The sequence below is a fragment of the Clinocottus analis genome, unplaced genomic scaffold, assembly GCF_023055335.1.
Source record: "Clinocottus analis isolate CAN_PGR_092001 unplaced genomic scaffold, fCliAna1.0.p SCAF_21, whole genome shotgun sequence".
NCBI classification, from domain to species: domain Eukaryota; kingdom Metazoa; phylum Chordata; class Actinopteri; order Perciformes; family Cottidae; genus Clinocottus; species Clinocottus analis.
In genome coordinates, this window is record NW_027175943.1 from 9,811,246 (window position 1) to 9,831,007 (window position 19,762).

At 43.6% G+C, this 19,762-nt stretch overlaps 1 protein-coding gene across 2 annotated transcripts; it reads left to right on the forward strand.

The window, feature by feature from the left end:
• The first annotated feature begins 3,501 nt into the window (after positions 1 to 3,501).
• Positions 3,502 to 19,595, forward strand: rcor2 (REST corepressor 2). Of its 2 annotated transcripts, XM_068587992.1 has the most exons (14): positions 3,502 to 3,734; positions 7,476 to 7,601; positions 9,618 to 9,674; positions 10,799 to 10,879; positions 11,091 to 11,143; positions 11,267 to 11,428; positions 11,549 to 11,673; positions 12,035 to 12,104; positions 12,512 to 12,751; positions 13,315 to 13,392; positions 13,710 to 13,767; positions 14,856 to 14,923; positions 15,195 to 15,356; positions 16,170 to 19,595. In XM_068587992.1, exons 2-14 carry the CDS (start codon positions 7,478 to 7,480, stop codon positions 16,521 to 16,523), a joined length of 1,632 nt encoding a protein of 543 aa, XP_068444093.1. In that variant the 5' UTR covers positions 3,502 to 3,734; positions 7,476 to 7,477; the 3' UTR covers positions 16,524 to 19,595. The 2 variants fall into 2 exon arrangements, with proteins under 2 accessions (XP_068444093.1, XP_068444094.1); XM_068587993.1 differs by lacking the exons at positions 3,502 to 3,734; positions 7,476 to 7,601; positions 9,618 to 9,674 and adding an exon at positions 10,406 to 10,477.
• Positions 19,596 to 19,762: the final 167 nt, after the last annotated feature.

Consider the following 19,762-nt stretch of genomic DNA (forward strand, 5'->3'; position numbering starts at 1 on the left):
TATATATATATATATAGAGAGAGAGAGAGAGAGAGAGAGAGAGAGAGAGAGAGAGAGATGATAGATAGATAGATAGATAGATAGATAGATAGATAGATAGATAGATAGATAGATAGATAGATAGATAGATAGATAGATAGATAGATAGATAGATAGATAGATAGGGAAACAAGCGATATGAGGAGGGAGGAGGCTAAGAGAGGGAAGCAACAGATGCGGTCTGGAAAGGACCAGAAGAGAATAGTGGATGAGGATGAGAATGAGGCCTCTTTCAACGCAGCAAGTCCTGCAGCACAGAATTACAACCCATAGACTGGGCAGCAACCCGGCATGGTTATGCGACTAACATGAGAGGGTTGCACAGTGTCTGTGGGCTGCTGATGTCTTGTTTCTATCTATTGCACTACTTGTACCATATGGAGAAATTTGAAGTGATTTGAAGGCTGCAGTTTTCAGTCATGATCCCAAGAGGATAATCCCTCTCCATTCGAATTTCTACACGCCGTGAACTTTCATTGAGAGCAACCCTCACCACTAAATGATTTATGACAAAACACCTCAATGGCTATAACTGTCATGGAATTTTTTAAATACATTCACACTGTATTTTCTTCAGTGTTCTGCAATTTAAAAACAACACAGACGAAGACGAGACATATGGGTCATATGGGATAGCAACACTCCCCACTATTGCACAGCACCGGGACATCAGCTACAACCAATATCTCCAAACCTCAGCAAATCACGACTGAATGGGTAGAGCGTCAGGAAGTAAAATCAGCATAATCACAGGTATTTTCCCTTCAAGATCTTTTTAGGCTCTGTATACAGACACACTGTTTGGTCCAGTGACACATACTATGCTCTATTTACGTCAGAATAGCTTGAGTCATCTGGTGTGTCATCAGTTACGAAAAATCATAAAATAATGAGTTGGCAATGGAAAAGGGCATCATATGCCTACATCAAGGTGAGTCTTGCAGCACAGGTTTACATACCTATGTGACAGCTACTACTCAGGAAGGAAAGTTTATTCTATCACATCTGATTCTAGATCCTGCATGTCCATGAGATAACAGAGAAAGTCCGAGAATTTGAAGGGGGAGGGGGAATGGGAGTCAGGCGGAGGTGTAAAAGAAGGAGGGATAGTTGGGAGCACATGTGGAGGGAAATGGGGAAGTGAGGCAGACAAAAACTGAGACGAGCAGACAGATAGACAGGAAAGAAGGAGGATAGAGACAGGTGGAGAGAGAAGGGGGATGTGGGCAGGGGGGTGAGGAAACAAGAGTGAGCTAAAGGGAGAGTGGGAGGGACACTCAGCTCTGAGAGATCGAAACCGAGCTAGGAGAAGAGGGAAGGGAAGGGAAAAGAAAGAGACGGAGTGACAAATGTAGAGAATGACAGAGGAGGAGAGGGGAGGACAGAAAGAATAAGAGGAGGATGAAAGGAGAGCTGAAAGGGGGAGAGAGGGAGGAGAGAGAGGTAGCAGTTGTTCATTAGTGAGGATGTGTTCGGGACTGGGGGACTGAGAGAGAGAAGAGACAGTGGAATGGTGAGTTTCCTGGACACTGACTAATGAGAGGAGAGGAGGGAAGGGAAGTGGAGGAGGTGAGGGAAGAGGTGGCAGGGGTGAAAATGAGACTGTACAGGGAGGAAGAGGAGAGGAGTGGAGAAGGGGTGCTGGAGGTGAGCGAAGCAAAACTGCTTTAGCCTACTGTATCACCGAAGGGGGAGAATGGGGAGGGAAGAATTTGCACGTACACACACACACACTGTTGAAATTGAAAGCGACACAAGAGGAAGACTGCGAGAGAGGGAGAAGTCAGGAAGAGAAGGAGGAGGGTGAGGAGGAGATGAAGAGGAGGAATGAGGCGAGGGAGGCAGGCAGAACAAGAGAGAGGAGTCATCACAGGAGAGAAAGAAAGTAAGGGAAGCAGAGGAGGGAGGGTGATATTAAAGAGGGGAGGAAAGCGGAGGAGGCGGAGGAAATGGATGGGGAGAAAGGAGGGAGGAAGTGGGAGAAAAAGACAGAGGAAGAGCAAGGAGGAGAAACAGAAAAGCAGGCAGGGGGCACAGAGAGTGAGAGAAGAGAAAGAGGGGGGGGGGGGAGAAGAATTAGGGCAGATATTCAGGAGGTGGAAGGAAGAGGGGGGGAGGGGGGTAGACCGAGAAAGTATACCAGAAGGAGAAGATAGAGGGGGCAAACAGGGAAGATTAAATAAAGAAGTATAGGGAGAGGTGCAGAAAGGAGCAGGAAGCAGTACGGTGGAGGGGAAAGGGGAATGAATTAGAGAACTGGGAGGATGAGGAAGAGTTGGTGAACAAGAAGAGGAGGTGGTGATGCCAAAGAGAGAGAGAGAAGAGAGAGAGAAAGAGAGAGAGAGAAAGAAAGAGAGAGAGAGAGAGTGAGAGAGGAGAGCAGAAACTGGAGGAGTAACAGGCTGTTACATGTCAGCAGCAGGCACTTGTAAAGGTAGCAGCAGGTTCTCTCTCTCTCTCTCTCTCTCTCTCTCTCTCTCTCTCTCTCTCTCTCTCTCTCTCTCTCTCTCTCTCTCTCTCTCTCTCTCTCTCTCTCTCTCTCTCTCTCTCTCTCTCTCTCTCTCTCTCTGTGTGTGTGAGAGAGAGAGATATCGTGTTTTTTGCCAGCATCAGGTGTGAGAAATCCTGCTACAGCTATCACTGAAACAATTCCTATTCTACTCTCTCTCTTACTCTCACACACACACACACAGAGAGAAAGAGAGAGAGAGAGAGAGAGAGAGAGAGAGAGAGAGAGAGAGAGAGAGAGAGAGAGAGAGAGAGAGTTAGAGAGAGAGAGAGCACGTACACACATGGTGGCACAAGGCAGAGCTCTTTGAATTGCTCGACATTTTAAATTAAAAAAAAATAAGGCAAGTACATTGAGGCTATTCATCTGAGTCATTGTCCGTTCATGCACGAAGTCATGCACGTTCGCTCTTTCGCGCACGTGCACGCAAAGGCACACACTATAGGTTCAATTGTACCCCACACTCTCTTGCCCTTTTCTCCAACATGCATATACACCAGTGCAAGTCTGGACAGCCTGCCTTAGTACAGAGATGCACAGCTGACGAATCGCTCCGCCAACACACTGGCAAGTAGTCCCTAATTTATGGGATTTTGATAGATGTCAGATTAAGAGTCTGTAATAGCTATTGTTTCAATAACATACAACCGCGCCGTCTTTCTCATTCTAGTCAAACAATATTAACATTGGATTATAATCAAAAGTGAATTAGCAGGTAGGCAGTTTTAAAAGCGGCTCCCCCCCCCTCTCCTCCGAAGCCTTCAAGTACGACATGGTGCTGAATTAAACACGCCAGCGTGTTAAATTACATGTTCAGTGACAAATTCAAAAATTAAGAGTCAGCTACACTTAATAGTTTTACGGGACTACTTTTTGTCAATCCAAACGGCTGGTTGGGAGAGGCGAACACATCGAGGCGGATGTCCACCTCACTTTTCCCCGGGTGTTGTCTGTCTCCCCGGCACACACTCTCTCTCTCACACACACACACACACACATCCACGGCTGCTTCCATCTATCCACGCTGTTCACTTCATTGTATTGACTGAGCGCATCAATTAGGCGAGAATTGGGCTGTTTCAGATGCAGTAATTGTGTCCTCGCGCCTTCGAAGAGGATTACGACCCGCTGACGGAGGGCGCAGAGAAGTTTTGAGTGCAGCAAAGCGGAGAGAAGCCACGCACAGGTACAGTGAGACTGTTATCTCGACTTCCAACTCGTGCCGTTACTAATGTAACGCGAGGGTACTAGCCGCAAGCTAACCGGCTAATGTTAGCGTCCCAACGACCAACAAGGTGGGACTTCAGCGTTGCACTTTAAGGAGGAAAATGTCGCCTGTTTTCCACTGATCAGCCTCCCGGGAATCACTTGTGACCACTCCAACTGCCCCGTGAGCGGACAAACGTCCAGAAAGAGGCCGACTCGAGTTATATTCACCCAGAAAGCGAGTTTTTTGTGTACTTGGTCGCAGCAGGCAGCGGCGTCAGTAGAAGTAACAGCAGCGTGAGCGTGGGGAAAACAAAAGGACTTGAAAGTCTGACACTCAACACAGATATATGACTGTTCGGGAAAGCTGTGGAAATAATATTGATTTATTTTAACCAACGTTGCTCGAATAAATCAGCAGGATGCGAATCCAACACCTCCTGTTTTGGAGTTCAGGATTTTTCTAGTCAACTAAGATTTAGCTTTTTTTATTACATATTTTAAAAGGATGTTTAATTGCAAAACTCATACTGATATTATAGTCATACCTCATGGCAAAGCTCATACTGATATTAACGCTACTTTTACTAAAATAGCAATACAAATCCTTTTTAAACTTACTCTTGTGATCCGTGAGCACATCATTAGTCACTATTGTCAATGTTGTCAGTATGAGTAAAATATTATGCATCGAGGAGGACCAGACTACACATTTATAGATTTTTTTTGGAGAGACTTGAACTTGAAAACATGTTTAGCAGTGCGTAGTGTGGATAGTTTTGTTTGTGTCATATAACATATAATCATGTTAAATGTCCAAATATTGTAAGTTAAGTAGGTGAGCAAGAAGTTCCTGAAAGGTTGTGTAAACTGATTACTAATCACACGTTAATAAATACACATACTACGACAAATACGCGCTGCCTTTGCACGGGTCTTGGTAGTTTTTTTGTCTCTTATTGGTCTTTTTTGTCTCTTATTGGTCTTAATAGTTGCTCAGTCTGCCAGAGATCGAGGCTATCGTGGCGGTGTCCGAGGCTATCACAGCCCCCTAAAACCCTGTGAAAGTGAACCGAGGCGGGACGACACGCTATCCCCCCCACACACCACTTGAGCTGTAGAAACTTAAAGCCACGAGGCACTCGGACATATACGGATTTGTAACCTCTATGTCTGCCTTTGGATGAAGCGAGTTTCCAGTGAAGTTGAGATGAGGACAGCTGTTGTGGGCTCGGGGGGCCACCGGGAGCCGCGAGAGACAAAGACCCCCAGAGAGCCTCAGACACTTGTATTGTCTGCCGGAGTTGGGTTGTATGCGAATGAAGCTCTCTGGTTCCCCCCACCCCCTTCAGAAGCACAACCGGTCATGTTTAGATCTGTAGACTGCGAGAAACGAGTTTAATGTCGCCCGTCTGCCATATGCAACCACGAGCCGGGGCTTTGTTCCGATAGCAGTTCAAGTTGGTGCAACCGGCGACGAAGTTGCCGACGCGAGTGGCGAAGGCAAGCGACCGTGATTGTTTCAGAGTGGTTGTTAACACTTTGGTGTTTTTTACGCCATGAGCCGTGAGTTCTGGCGCTCTTTGTTTTGTGCGTTGTGACCACAGTGTGTTTGCGCACGGGGAGGGAGTTTGGTGGTGTTACTTTCTGCTGCGCGGAGCCGCGCGTGTCCTGAGCTGACCGTCTAGTCTTTTGTGCTGCTGTGAGATTCGCTGGCCCAGAAATAAACACACACACACACACACACACACACACACACACACACACACACACACACATATATATATATATATATATATATATATATATATATATATATATATATATATATATATATATATATAATATACGCGCGCGCGAACACACACGCACAGGGGAGCTTGGCCACGTGATGTTATAGCACCTCGAAACTGTGGAACCCCCTTCATGCAGGATTGCTTTCATGTTCCACTGCACGTTTTTTTCAGATGCTGCCACTCATCAGCTGTGCTGTTGTGATGAAGAGCCAATACATGTGTTCATAATGGTTTGTGTGTGTGGTGTGCTCTGGATTGTGGCTTGATTTCATTTTTTTGTGATGCATATGTTAAGATTTACAGACTGGGAAATTATGTCTTGATTAAAATAAGGATGTCATTATTTCGGACATCTTAATAATCTTATATATATATATATATATATATATATATATATATATATATATATATATATATATATATATTGATATATTGATGGACAGAATATGAGGTCAGGGCAAAAGCTACTTTACTTCAACTTCATTTTGGTTCCTTTACTACTCTTAATAGTTTTGTGCTGCTGCTAAAAGCTATACTATAGTGCAATATGTCAGAATAGTGTTTTCTAGTGCTATTGCAGTATAATTTGCTGATTGTGTTCTCAATCAATTGTTTCATCATGGCTTTATAAAACTTAAGGCAAAAACAGCAGCAAATCCTTTAAGAAGTTCAGAAATTTATTTAATATTTTTGCTTAAATATCTTGAGTGATTAATTGATTACAGTAGAGCACCGTCCGATCTGCCGCATCGATATCACAGATACAGATTTACCAAACTTGTTGAGGGGATTGGATATCGACCGTAAGCGACCGATTCCCATAGATTAAACAAAGTCTTTGTCAGTCTGCATTTATAGCCTTCAACAAGCCACACTAAACTCTGACATCCTGCTGGCGTATACATTCAAGTTCACACAGTGACGTGTACAGATTTTATCTGGAAAAAGAGAGCACTGGTATGTGAGCTCTAGTGTTTCTTAAACAAACGATCTGGGGCGCTAAATACCGCTCTGTTCTTTGTTTAGGGTGGTGCCCTCATGACAAAAGCCTGTTCTTAATTAACTGGAGTAATAAAGGCAAATTGAGCTCCTCAGTTTGGGCCCCGTGATGAACAAAAAGAAGACGTGCCTGTGGATTGGGTGTTGAGGTCAATATTAGGTGGAAGAAGATCAGAAGTCTTAAAAGACGTGTTTGACAGGAAGTTCTGAGCTTGATATCACCTGATCAATTACATTTTAAAAGGGCGCTATCAATGTGTCTCAGTGTGTGGAGCGGACGGTGACAAGGGCAAAGCTGGAGGGGGAGAAAACATTGGCAGAGCGACAGAAAATGTAAACAAACCACAGGGTGCTGTTTACATACACCGTCCAGTTCATTCAATATTAAAACAAGAGTGGAAAACTATCTTCAAGTAACAGAAAGTTCAGCGGCAGCCATCTTGGTTGTTTTGGAAAAAGCCTTAACGACGCCCCATATTAAAGAACACTTGTGATTGGCCCGACATGTCTCAGGCCGCTGGAAATCTGACCTGGTCGACGCATCCGCCAGAGCAAATCAAACTAAAGCTCTCAGATTTGTCTGGTATTGAGTGATTTATGATGGTCAGCATGAGATAACCGAGAGTTGTTGAGTGTGAATGAGGTTTTCATACAGTAAAGCAGTGTGTAGAAAATAAACCCAGCTCAAGGGGAAATAATGGGATTGCTTCCAAGGTAGCAGCATAAGGTGTTGTTCTACTTTACAAGAGGGAATTAGGTTTTATAGGGTTTCAAGTGAAAACAAACAGCTACCAACTTGCGAATGAAAAGAGACTGAAAGTGATAGTTTAACAAGAGATTGAATCCTATTTAAAACAGAAACTGTACTTGGTCAATGAATGCTACGCAGGGACATTTTACATGAAGGGTCTGTGTGTTTGTTGCAGCCATGCCCTCTGTGATGGAGCGCTCGGGGGCCGGGGTCCTGTCCAGGAGCAGAGCCAAGACCGTAACCAACGGCAACAGCCTACCACACTCTGAAGAGGAGAGCAGCGATGAAGAGCATGCTCATGGTAGACACACACACACACACACACACACACACACACACACTAAATTATAATCTACTGACCTCATCTGAATTCAATGGGTTAGTGGGCGATTGAGCTACTTAATGTCTGGGTCTGCATGTGTGACGCGTACAGTACATGCACATTGCTGTTGTACAGTTGCATTTTGCTAGCTGTTCTGGTTGCATTCATTGCATTGCTGCAGTGCTCCTTAAGTCCCTGCACACTGCTCCCTTCTGTCCTCTCCTCCTTCTCTCCTCTCCTCCACCCCATTCCCACACTTATCCCTCCTTGTTATCCTCTGCCCACATACATCTTTCCTTCCTCCATTCTCTTCCTCAGCCACGGGCTTGCTGTTGATGTCATTGTTTTCGAATCAGTTATCTCAAACGGCACATTGACTAAAGATATCTTATTAGATCGGACAGTTCAACTGGAAGGGTTTACAAGTGTCCAAAAAGTCACCACTCTGACAGTATTGCAACCCTCACTCTCGTCCCAGCATCCTCCATCCCTTTTCAGTTGTCCAGTCACCTACATCTTTTTTTTTGTATTTCCTCCTTATTTCTTGCCTCCTTTCATGCCCCTTCTTTCCTTCCATCTAGTCTTCCTTACTCATCCCTTTCCTGTCTACACCCATTTCTTACCATCTACTTCAGTTTCTATCATCTGTCTCCTCCCTTCCTCTCCTCTCTCCCCGAGGAAATTGTAATCGTTCTCTTCTTCCTCCCAGTCTGCATCCCTGCCTCTCTTAGTCTCTTCACTCCTCGCCTTCTACCCTCTTTACCACAGCACTAATTACTTAATGTCTGTATCCGCTGTCATACTTCTCTCTCTCCTTCCCCACAATCTGTGACTTCTCTGTATAACTGTAACTTAGTGATGAACAGGCTGAAAATGTTATTGTCATTAAAAATAGTATGCTAAAAGTTATTCATCACAATATAAATGTGGTTTCTGTGGACTTTGAATTTTCCCCTGTAGAAGGAGACAGACTAGATGCTGTGATTTCATTCTGGATTCAACCAAACTGTTCAGGAAGCCAAATGTTTGGAACAATTAAGTAAATGGATGAAGTGAAGACTGAAACACTCAGCAGTTCCTAGTCTTTTAAAACCATTAGAAACACAAGCATTTCAATAGTTGATTAAAAGCAGTCTCCCTGAGTGTTTCTCACAGGCTGACAACTTGAGGACCGTTTGCTCTTTTGCAAACTAATTATATGTCCCCAGGGTTTCTTCCAGTGTTTTATAGTAAACGGGTTCCACCTGGCCTGAAATGGAGAGCATTTTGGTAAAACGTAATATTGGGATCATTGAGCTCCACCTGGCCTCAAATGGAACATGAGCAATGTCTCTACCTAACACAGCAAAAGCAATGCATTTAATAAATGAGGCGATTGTTTAGACCTTTATCTTGTGAGATGAGGTGACAGGATAAGTCGTTGAATGATCGTGCCATAAACGGTCATCAATCATAGCAGCACGTCACTGACTTTTGAAAAATTAAGACAAACAACCAAATCAGTCACAATCAATTTCTAATGTCTGAGGAACAAACTCCCTTTAATAGGCAGCAGCTGTTATTTACACTTGTGAGATATTTAGTCCACATTTGAGTAAATGGAAGTGCTGGAACGATGTTAGCATGTTACTTACATGAAGTACTCGTAAATACATAAAACTGTGACCTGGGCATCCTCACTGGAAACTGGTCAATCTGACAGTATTTTCTTCTCCTGAATGTAACTGCAGTCCTACGAGTACATGCTCTGCCCTTTAACGGGCGTTGCTATTGCGGAGGCAGAGCCTCGATCGGATAAACTAATAGTGACACCTGTTTGAGAGAAGAGAAGATGATTATGACTGTCATTTTATAGTTGGTCCTTCTGTCTTTTGTCATCCAGTCTGTCCAGCTCTTCAACTTCCTGGGAAATCTACTGGAATACTCGTCTCCCATCCTTCTGGGAAATAAACACTCACATTTGTCTTTTGTGTGTGTGTCTATCTTTCCCTACAGACAGTATGATCAGAGTTGGAGGAGACTACCAGGCTCAGATACCAGAGTTCAAGCCAGGTAAGCTGAGAGAGGAAAGCACGCAAGAGAGATGACAAAGATGAGAAAAGGAAGGTTAATAGAGCAAGGGAGGGAGGAAATAAGGGCTGAAAAGGAGACAGAGGTGAGAAGGACATTGAAATGGAGGGGAAGGAAGGGAATGCAAATGACCAGTCACAGGCTTCCCTTCTCTCCAGGAAATGGAGGGAAAAAAATGAAACACTTGGATGTGTTACAGAGGTTGTCCTCACTCAATAATGGAAAATTCAAAAATAGTGGGTTTAATACAAATGTTTTGGATTGTCAGGGTTTACATATAAGCTCTAGTAATCTGTGGTATCTTGAAAGGTCTTAAATTAATCTCTTTAAATGTAAAGTTGAGGTTTTAAAAATTAAAATGGTTAAATATTAGTATTATTAATGACATTGTGCAGCAAAATGTTTATTTTTTTCAGATGGGTGATGTTGTAGAATGAATAAAAGAATTAGCTCTGCAATATTTAAGCCTTTTATTTTATTTATCATATCTGCTTTAGTCAAGCTACTGGTCGTCAAATGGACTGTTTTTTAGAACAGTTTGTAGTGATTCAGAATCAGATGTTTTTGTTTGAATAGATGAGGAATAATTAACATAATTCATAAGAATTTAAAAGGTTTAAAGATTCTGAAGTGGGGCTTATTAAAACTGGTACCTTGATGTTTCTGTGAAGTGTCTGAACATGAGAAAACAAACGCCAGAGATGAAGTTGTCTCACAGCCAACAGATTGCACCAGATGAGTGAAGAACCAGGCAAACAGGCGTCTCGTTTAACGTCTGGATTTTGGTAAAACACAGGTGTTGATTTCCCAAAACGGCTGACATGCCACCGTCTTCTCCTCACTTTTCTCGTTAATGAAGAGGAAGCCAAAGACGGAGCCTAGACAGGAGACATCATGCAAATGAGAGGGAGGAAGAAAGTAGCAGTTAAAATGCAGTTTGATAAGATGACAATCGAGGCTGAGAGATATTAGGGGCTGAAAGATCTTAAACAGTGGGGGGTGGATTAAAATGAATGCATAACTTCACGAAACATGTGGATTTAAATGCCCAATGTGTTTATTTTGTGCTTCAGCAATTACAGAATGTCCTTGTTTGTTATTACCAGACAGTCCAACCCGCTACAATGAGAAGGACCAGAGGAGCATGTTGGTCTGGTGTCCCAACAGTCAACTTTCTGATGCAATGTGTAAGCTTCACACACACACGCCCTCATTTCTTTATAATGTAATCTAATCACATCTTTCGCTCTCTCTTTTTTCTTGTTCTTGTTTTCCTATCCTTCTCCCTCCACCATACTGTTGTTTTCTGTTCCTCCCCTCCTTTCTTGCACTACATCTCCTTATTTTACGGATGTTTCTTCACTCTGTAACCCATTTCTTTCTCTTACCTTCTCCCAGTGGACGAATACATCCTGATGGCAAAGGAGAAACATGGATACAACATGGAGCAGGTACGGCAGCAATTTACTCAAGCAAAGGATCCTTTCATTTTCACTGCTTGTTTGTGTCTGTCTCTTCTGACTTCTCTTTGTGCCCGCTTGTCTGTCCCTGTCCTCGCCCGTCCGCTCACTCAGGCTTTGGGCATGTTGTTGTGGCACAAACACGATGTGGAGCGCTCCCTCGCTGACCTGGCAAACTTCACCCCCTTCCCAGATGAGTGGACAGTGGAGGACAAAGTACTGTTTGAGCAGGCCTTCAGCTTCCACGGCAAGAGCTTCCACCGCATCCAGCAAATGGTGAGAGACTGGGGGAATACACACGCACCAAATATTTAGTCCAGAATTTAGTGTGAATTCTAAAACACTTTTAAAATGTAATACTCCATTTTCTTAAATTCCGATATTGTTGTTGTGCAGCTTCCTGACAAGCAGATCTCCAGCCTTGTGAAGTACTACTACAGCTGGAAGAAGACCAGGACCAGGACCTCCGTCATGGACCGACAGGCTAGGAGGCTGATCAGCAAGAGAGAGAAAGAAGATAGGTATGAGACACTATGAAACTTTAATGATCCCCTGAAGGGAGGGAGACTGGTGGGGGACAGAATGAGGAAGAATGAATATTGGAGGAAGGACCGAGCAGGAAGGAAACATAGGTTCTCAGCAACGACTCCTCTGAGAAGTGACATTTACAAAGCTCCATTGTTAAATGACACTCATAAGCATGTCGTCCTGGGAAACAAGAAGCTCATGAATACGATTGAGAGGCTTTGATATTACCGCTTGTCATTTTCAGTTGACATTCTCCAGCATATTAGAAATATTTTGGATAAAACTTAGACAATTGGCAGGAAACGATACATAACCATGGGAATGGTAAGTTACGTCGATTTTGTTTTTCTCTAGTAATGAGGATATTGAGGAAGTGGCAGACCATGGCAGCGACAGTGACTTTGAGATTGACACCAAGAAAGAGGTGAGGAATGCAAAACTTAATTGTGTTTGTGTGCGCACGCATATGTCAACTTTTGTGTTTTATTAGTTATGACTTAGCCAAATCACTGCCTTCTCTGTACTTCAATCACAACTTCATTTATTATACATAAATATTATCATATTTTTGTGCAATACTGTTATATCTTTTATATTTTGTGGATTATTTTATTTTTATTTTTTTTACCTTCAGTTTATTGTAATTGTATTGTGTGAGGAGGACTGAGCAAAATAAGCTTTTCATTGTATAGAATAACTGTCTATGCATGTGACGGTAAAAACATCTTGCTTCTTGAATAAATAGAATGTTGCCTCTTTAAAAATAGTTTTGTTGTTTCATTCTGATGGAACCTGATTTCTAATATTTGTGTTTATTCTCTGCGAGCACAGGTAGTGAAACAAAACCCCAACAATGCCCACACCGACAAGACGACACCCAGTCGCGCCGGGCCGGTGAAGAAGGAAACGATCGGGGCTCAGTACCGCCACCACCCGCTCAGAGCCCGCCGCAGGCCACCGAAAGGCATGTACCTGCAGCAGGGAGACATCATGACGGTGTCGGCCTCCCACGATGCCGGGGTGCTCACTATACGAAGCCTGGACACACAGTTAGTGTCACTCAAGAGACAGGTATGTACAGTTCATCATTTAATAAGTGATAGTTGGACACATACAACAAGTTGTCTTCCCGAGGCTTGTCAAGAGAGAAACCATTTCATCTAAGCTGTGGTTGATCACTTGCAGCCCAAACCAACAGGTTACAAGGAAGATGTCCAGCAGTATGCTAAATTAGCCACAGACAAACACATAAAAATGTGCACGCTTGCAACCACAACCTTTGAGAGGTCGCTTGAAGGAGCACCAACAGGATTTACTGTGTTTTTATAACTATGTATCTGCCAGTAAAGGTGACAATTTAACACCTTCTCCAAAGCTTTAAGGTGCAACAATATATTAATACATTGTCACCTTTTTATGTGATGAATATAATGAATTCCCTGTGAGAGGTTCCTTTTTTCTTTTCTTTTTACAATTAGTATAAACATTTTACAAGCTGCTTCCATAATATAACTGTTCATGTCTTTACACTGCAACTGCATGTTTAAGTAACAGAAGCTTCTTTGTGTATGTGCGACTAACCAATACACTTACTACACTGTCTTCTCTCTCTTCTCCTCCACTCTTCCTCTCAGGTCCAGTCTATTAAACAGAACAACAGTAGTTTAAAGCAGAGCTTAAATGAAGGTGTTGACACTTTTAAACCTGCTGAGGTAAATCTTTTTTTTTTAATTTTTTTTTTACAGCTTCCTTTTTTCTCCACTTTTCTTTTACAATGTTGCTCCACTTGCATCCTTCATCTATCCCCTTTTTGAGTTGTTTCTTAAGCGCACTCACTTCATCTTTGATCTCTCTCCTTTTGCATGTTGTCACTGTGCCCTTCCCCAACTCCCCCAAGATATTATTTCACCTCTGGTGGGACTGAGATTAGTTTTAATCTGCATTTTTCTTTCTCGCTGTCATTTTCACCCCTCTCACCGCTCCCGTTTTCTTCTAAACTATCTCCCTCACACTCTAATCTCTCCCTCAGCCTGTCCCTAAGATGAACTCTCGTTGGACCACAGAGGAGCAGCTCCTGGCTGTGCAGGGTGAGTAAAGGCTGCAGCAGCATCTTCCTCTTCCAGAGTCACCGTATGTTGCCTGCGCTTCTCTTCCGAACATATTCATATTCGTGTGTCAGTAAGATTGAAGCACAGCACCGCATGAGAGATCTCTCTGTGCCCATCATCACTATTCACTGTATAGTTTGATCGCCTGCCTGAGTTCTGTATACATTATTATACCCTATGTAGTGGACTCAAAATATTCCACAATGCTGCATAAATTTGTGTGCAATAGACAGAAAAAAAAACACCTGTCAGATGAAAAGGCCTGTTTTGTGTTCATGTACTTTCTTTTTATTCATGTATTTTACCATCTGACCCTCCATTTACAGCCATGATGTGTTTGTTTTCATTTAGCTAAAACTGGATGTCTTTCTATCGTGCTGTAGGTTGATATGGGAGTGATTGAGATTCCGATTAAAGCTGTGATTTAAGGAATTAAAGTTACGGAAGAAGTAAAGCAGCAAGTGTTCCAAATCCATGTCGACAGCACTTCATCAATAAAAGAGACCGTTGTCTTATGGAGGACCGTTCAATGAGAGTGATTCAGTAGAGGAGGCTTCATGGCTGATGAGGTTATTTATTGTCTCGTCGCGGACATGGAGCTCTGCATGCCGTGGCACCCAACTGCATTATGGGTGTTCAGTTCTGAATGATGCATTTTGTGGAGAGCAATAACCGAGCAGCTGCTGTCAGTGTGTCTTTGAGCAAAGCATTTAACCCCCTGCAGCTGTGTAATGCAAACGGCAGAAAGACATGAATGTGTGTCTATGATATAAGAGTGGATCAGGAAAGGCCTGGAAAAGAGCAGGTGCACTCAGCCAGCCGACCTCAGATGAAGGTTAACAGAAAACGCACGCATCATCAAGCCTGTTCACTTTATTCTTTCTCTGTCTGTCCTCTCTCTCTCACAGATGCGTGCACACACACACGTGCACACACACGCACACACTGCCGCATTTCTCTGACAGAGACAGACAGACAGACTGTTTTTGTTGCCTTTGTGATGGCAATTAATTGATCGTGAGTGATGCATTGACAAAATTAACGCTCATTTACTGTCTCTTCTCCAGCTATCCGTCGCTACGGTAAAGACTTTGCAGCCATTGCTGAGGTGATCGGGACCAAGACACCAGCTCAGGTGAGCCTCCTCTTTCTCGAAGATTCCCTCTTTCCTCTCTTTTTGTGACCCTCCATCCACCTAGCAGTTTACTCTGTAAGATGCCTATCAGCTTTTCATCTCTCCTCCAATTTCCTTCTCATCCCTGTGTCTCAATAATATTTGTTCTTGACAGGACGACTATAATCTTTATTACCCCTCATTTTATTTGTCTGCTGTGTCCTTGAACGCTGTACAACATTTCTGTCCTCTGGTTTCTTCTCCAACTCTCCGTCTTTGTCCGTCTGCTCAGGTGAGCTCGTTCTTCGTGAGCTACCGGCGCCGGTTCAACCTGGACGAGGTGCTGAGGGAGTGGGCGGCCGAGCAGGTGGCCACCAGCCGAGACCAGCGGGACCCCAGGAGGAGCGGCGAGGACTCGGCAGCCGCAGCAGATGGAGCTGCTGATGAGGACGAGGTGAGCCTGGACAGAAGGACACCTGAAGCTATTCATATATATTTTAATCTGGCAAAGCAACAGTTGAGCAACTGTTTAAGTAAAGACGTTTTGTTAACAAGTCGGTCAAAATTTAACAGTATGCCATAAGATAGTGTCCTTCTTATCGAACTCTTTGAAATGTTAACTATTCCTTTTAATCTCAGTTAATTGTCCATCACAAAGTGGTGAAAATGTTTCCGTGACTGGCTCTCTTGTCATCTGGTTGAAGTTTAATTTTGTAAACATTTATATTTTTCCTGTAAAAATGAATGCTGGAACTCGATGAAATGGCTGGTTTTAGTACCAGATTTGATAGTGTCCTTGGTGTTTACTTGCGTGTCCAAAATCCAAGACGGAACAGGCCCTCGGGAAGAAATGGAGGAAAAAAAGTAGATATAAAGTCATTAGTGGGACCATTAACCTAATGCTTAGTCACACAACCCACGTGCTTTCTCTGAGCTTGAAATGCTTGTTGGTGACGGAGGTGGATTTAATGGGTGAAATCCAACTTATCAGAGCATATTTAAATATATTAAAAAAAAAGGAGCAGGTGGTTGTAATAAGTTATCTCCTGTGTCGTAAGATGAATGTCTCTTTTTCATCATATAGCAAACATGCCGTCAGTCTCTATTGTCTTTCTCCCTCTTTAATTCCTTCTCTCCACCTCCTTTGTCATGTTTGTTTTCTTACAACTGTCTTCATCCTTATCTCACTTCATCATATGTTGTTGTGTACACAGTTCTCCCCCCTCCTCCTCCTCCTGATCTCTGTCTGCTTACTCTCTCCCCTCAGGTCAAGATGGAGGACTCTCCCACAGACATCACCGGCGGCTCCTCTCCCTCCTCCGCTCAGACCACTTCCTCCCTCTCCCAGCCTCCTCCACTGCTGCGCCCTGCACCTCCCTCGGCGCCCCCTAGCCTTCTCCGGCAGCCCCCTCCATTGCAGACGCGTCCGCTACAGAACCGAGCGCCCCACAACCACCCCCCGCCTCCGCTCATCCGGCCTGCTGTGACCACCTCTTCCACCGCCACCTCCACCGGGAGCTCCAGCCTCAGGGCGTCTCCTCCCAGCTCCTCCTCCTCTGCTGCAGGGCAGATACCCCCGTCGCTGGTCGGGCTCAAAGTGGAGCAGCCCAACTGTCATTAATGTGTATATAAATTTATATACACACACACACTCTCATACACATATTACTATAGGAATAGAAACACACACAAATTAGCATGAAAACAAACACAATGCTTTGTCTTCTCTCCAGAGAAAGTTCCTTTACCCTGTAACTCCATCAGTCCTCGTCTGTGTTCGTGGGACCATCACATGACCACATGATCCGTCGAACATGCTCAGGTCCCCAAGGTGACATCATAACTCCTAAAATGCAGGAAGTGTAAGGATCCGCCCCCAAGTCCACTTAGAAAGGCAGTGCCCTGAAGCCCCTTTACTGTACGAACAAACACCTACCTCCAGACCGCCATTCTTTAGTGTACACACACACTCCAAACAAGCTAGGAACTCAACACAAACACAACCTGCACCCCTCTGAACAACACAAAAAGAGACATTGGATCGTCAAGCTGTTGAAGAAAACCATGACCGCAGAGAGTAGAAACCCACCTGCTCGTTTCCATGGCAACTGCTGAACATCTGGATTGCGGAGGAGTGTGGTCGAACACACAAGCACACAGACACACACTATATATATTCTCTTTACTGTAGGTTCCACTGGGCAGGTATCAAATCATCCAAACAACCTTCAGGAAAATCAAATAATGAAAGAAAAAGGCGAGAGCAACAAAAGAAGAGTTTCCTAAACCCGTTCCTCCCGGGAAGTCATGCAGACGTGCGTCACTCAGACGGGTTCAAGCGCCGCCAGGAAACGGCCCTTGTTCCTTTTTGAGCTTTGCTTTAAAATTTGGACCCTCCATAGGAGTGAAAAAGGTACTTTTGCAAACAAAACAAAAAGCCAAGCTTTGTACTCTGAGCCGAGTTTACTGATGCAGCTTTTAATAGTTGAAGTTTGCTCAGAAAGAAGAGGAGATCTCGTCTTCCTCGTCTCTCATAGCCATGTATGACTAGTATTAACTGGAGTGATGTTTTCCCTTTTTCTTTGACTAGACTTTTAAAGTGAGGCCGAGGCAGGCAGTTAGTTATTGTAAGTAGTTTAGATAGTGCATACTTTATTATTATGATGAGCACTAGGAGAATCGGAGCTGTTTGATGCACGTTGAAGACATTTGCCACAGCTTGTTCCTCACTGGCTCAGTGCTGAAGGCTCAACGCCAACTGTTCATTACTGCTGAGGAACGTTTTCAGATCTAACGCTTGTCGCTGCGGAGAGCAGCGATGGCCTCTGTGGAAAATGTGTTGAGGACAGATTTTTTTGATTTTTTTTTTATTTTAAAGCGGGTTTACAAAGGGAAGGGGACGCCTGGCCTTGCAGATAACCTTAAAAAAATATTCAGCCAAAGTCTGCTATTGCTTTAAAAGCTCATCAGTCCACAGAATTCCCACGTCTCCAATTAGCGGTTGCGCATCAAAGATAAGTGTTTGACATGTGACCCTGTTGGCTTTGTTTCCTACATGTTAGACGCAGGGGAAATGGTCAAAACAAAAGGTGTTACAAGAAATAATTGGGCTTTTTGGTAAACGCCTATTTGCTTTCTTGCAGAGAGTGAGAAAGGACTATTCGTCAGGTGAATGTGAAGGTACCACCAGCAGTTAGCTAACGTAGCTTCGCACAAAGACCAGATACAGGAAACCGGTTAGCATGGCTCTCTAAAGGGAACAGAATCCACCGACCAGCCGCTTACTAATGAACATGTTGGATATTGTTTTAATGTGTACCGAGCGGTTCTTCTTTTGGCTGTGCAGACGTGAGTGGGAGACGATTCAGTTGGGCAGGTTGTTGGATGTTCCGATCTTTATAAAACTAGTTGAAAGTCCTGGATGCGTTTCAGAGTGCATCATAAAGGAGGTTCTGCTTCTCGGTTCTGTCACAGTGCGTTTGTCGGCCTCTGTGCTGCTCCTCTAGTTCCTAAATCACTGCGCTGATATTGAGCGGCCTCATGAACTAAAGTGAACGGTAATCTGCTGTGGTTGCTCGTAATTTCTTTTGACCGTCACCTGCCAGACTGCGCAATGCTGCTTTGTGTTCAGCGCATCTCCACTAATCCCGGCCTTCAGCATTAACTGGGCCGGAGTCAAAGCAGTTCATTACTGCGTTTGGCTTTAAAGTTGGTCGTCTTATGTCTTGGCGTGGACTTGTTTTCTTAACCGTTTCCTTCTTCCAAAAAACGGCTTGTGTGTACTGTATGTGAGACATTGTTTACATTGTGGAAACTGAACCGTTTGTGTTTTGACAAATGTTTTGTTTTTTTTAGAATAAAGAAATGACCAAATAGTCAAGCGTTAAAAGCGGTTTATCCACACACACCAGTGATCCGTGAGATAAAGCCCGTGGATCTGAATACATTTAGCCTTTCACTCAACAGAATGTAGAAAAACCCCAACAAGTCTTGTCAAAATACCATCTGTTGACTGTTCAGCCACCTGAAGACAAAAGGTTGTACCATCAACACTGACTCAAGTACTGCAGGTAATCACACATCGAAGGGCCCTGTCGGACATGTCTGCAGTGTTTTTAACTGTGGGCAGCCACGTTATATTTGGATGAATTGCGTATCACTACTTTAGTCAGAATTGTGACGTTACAAGTCTGAAAATTAAACAATCCACTTGCATGTGTACATGTGACGGCCCTTTGATCCTCAGGAAGTGACCCAGTTACTCAGACTTACAAAGGAAATGGTCAGTTCATGCCCCCTTATGCTCATGTGGTGTATCACTACTGGCATCCCACAAATGCCAGAGATTTAAACTAGCGGTATGTTTTAATGTCTTCATTTTCACAACCTGAAAAACTCCAGGTTCCTCATGGCTCCTAATAAACTGTATCGAATGCCGGTTCAAATAGTTTGCTTAAGCAGCAATGCCACTTTTCTCTAAAGGCCGTTCAGATGTTTTTTCTTGCCATTTGTCTTTACAGGATTAAAGCTAAGAAGATTGATATTAAACTAAATATTTTACAGTGTATATATGAAACCCCCTGTTTTTGGGCCTCCTAAAGTGTTCATAAGCTTTGGGACAGCTTTCAATAGCAAATTCAAAACAAACATGGATAATGTGCTTGAAGGGCTCAATAAATGGAATTATGAACAATGACAACTTCATGATGCTGCTGAGGATGATCATGTGATTATGAGCGAGCGCTTCAGCTACTGAATGGACCTCCTGGCAGGACTTTGCCAACTGCAGCCTGGAAGGATCTTGCTTTTCTCATTATGGATTTCAGAGGCAGATTATCATTATATCATTGTTTTTATTAC

What these genes read in the sequence shown, in the direction of transcription:
- rcor2 (XM_068587992.1), top strand. Translation starts at nt 7,478, where the DNA reads ATGCCCTCTGTGATGGAGCGCTCGGGGGCCGGGGTCCTGTCCAGGAGC. An exon ending in AGATTGACACCAAGAAAGAG is followed by an intron (nt 12,105 to 12,511) that starts GTGAGGAATGCA and finishes CTGCGAGCACAG; the next exon opens with GTAGTGAAACAAAACCCCAA. An exon ending in TAGTGTCACTCAAGAGACAG is followed by an intron (nt 12,752 to 13,314) that starts GTATGTACAGTT and finishes TCTTCCTCTCAG; the next exon opens with GTCCAGTCTATTAAACAGAA.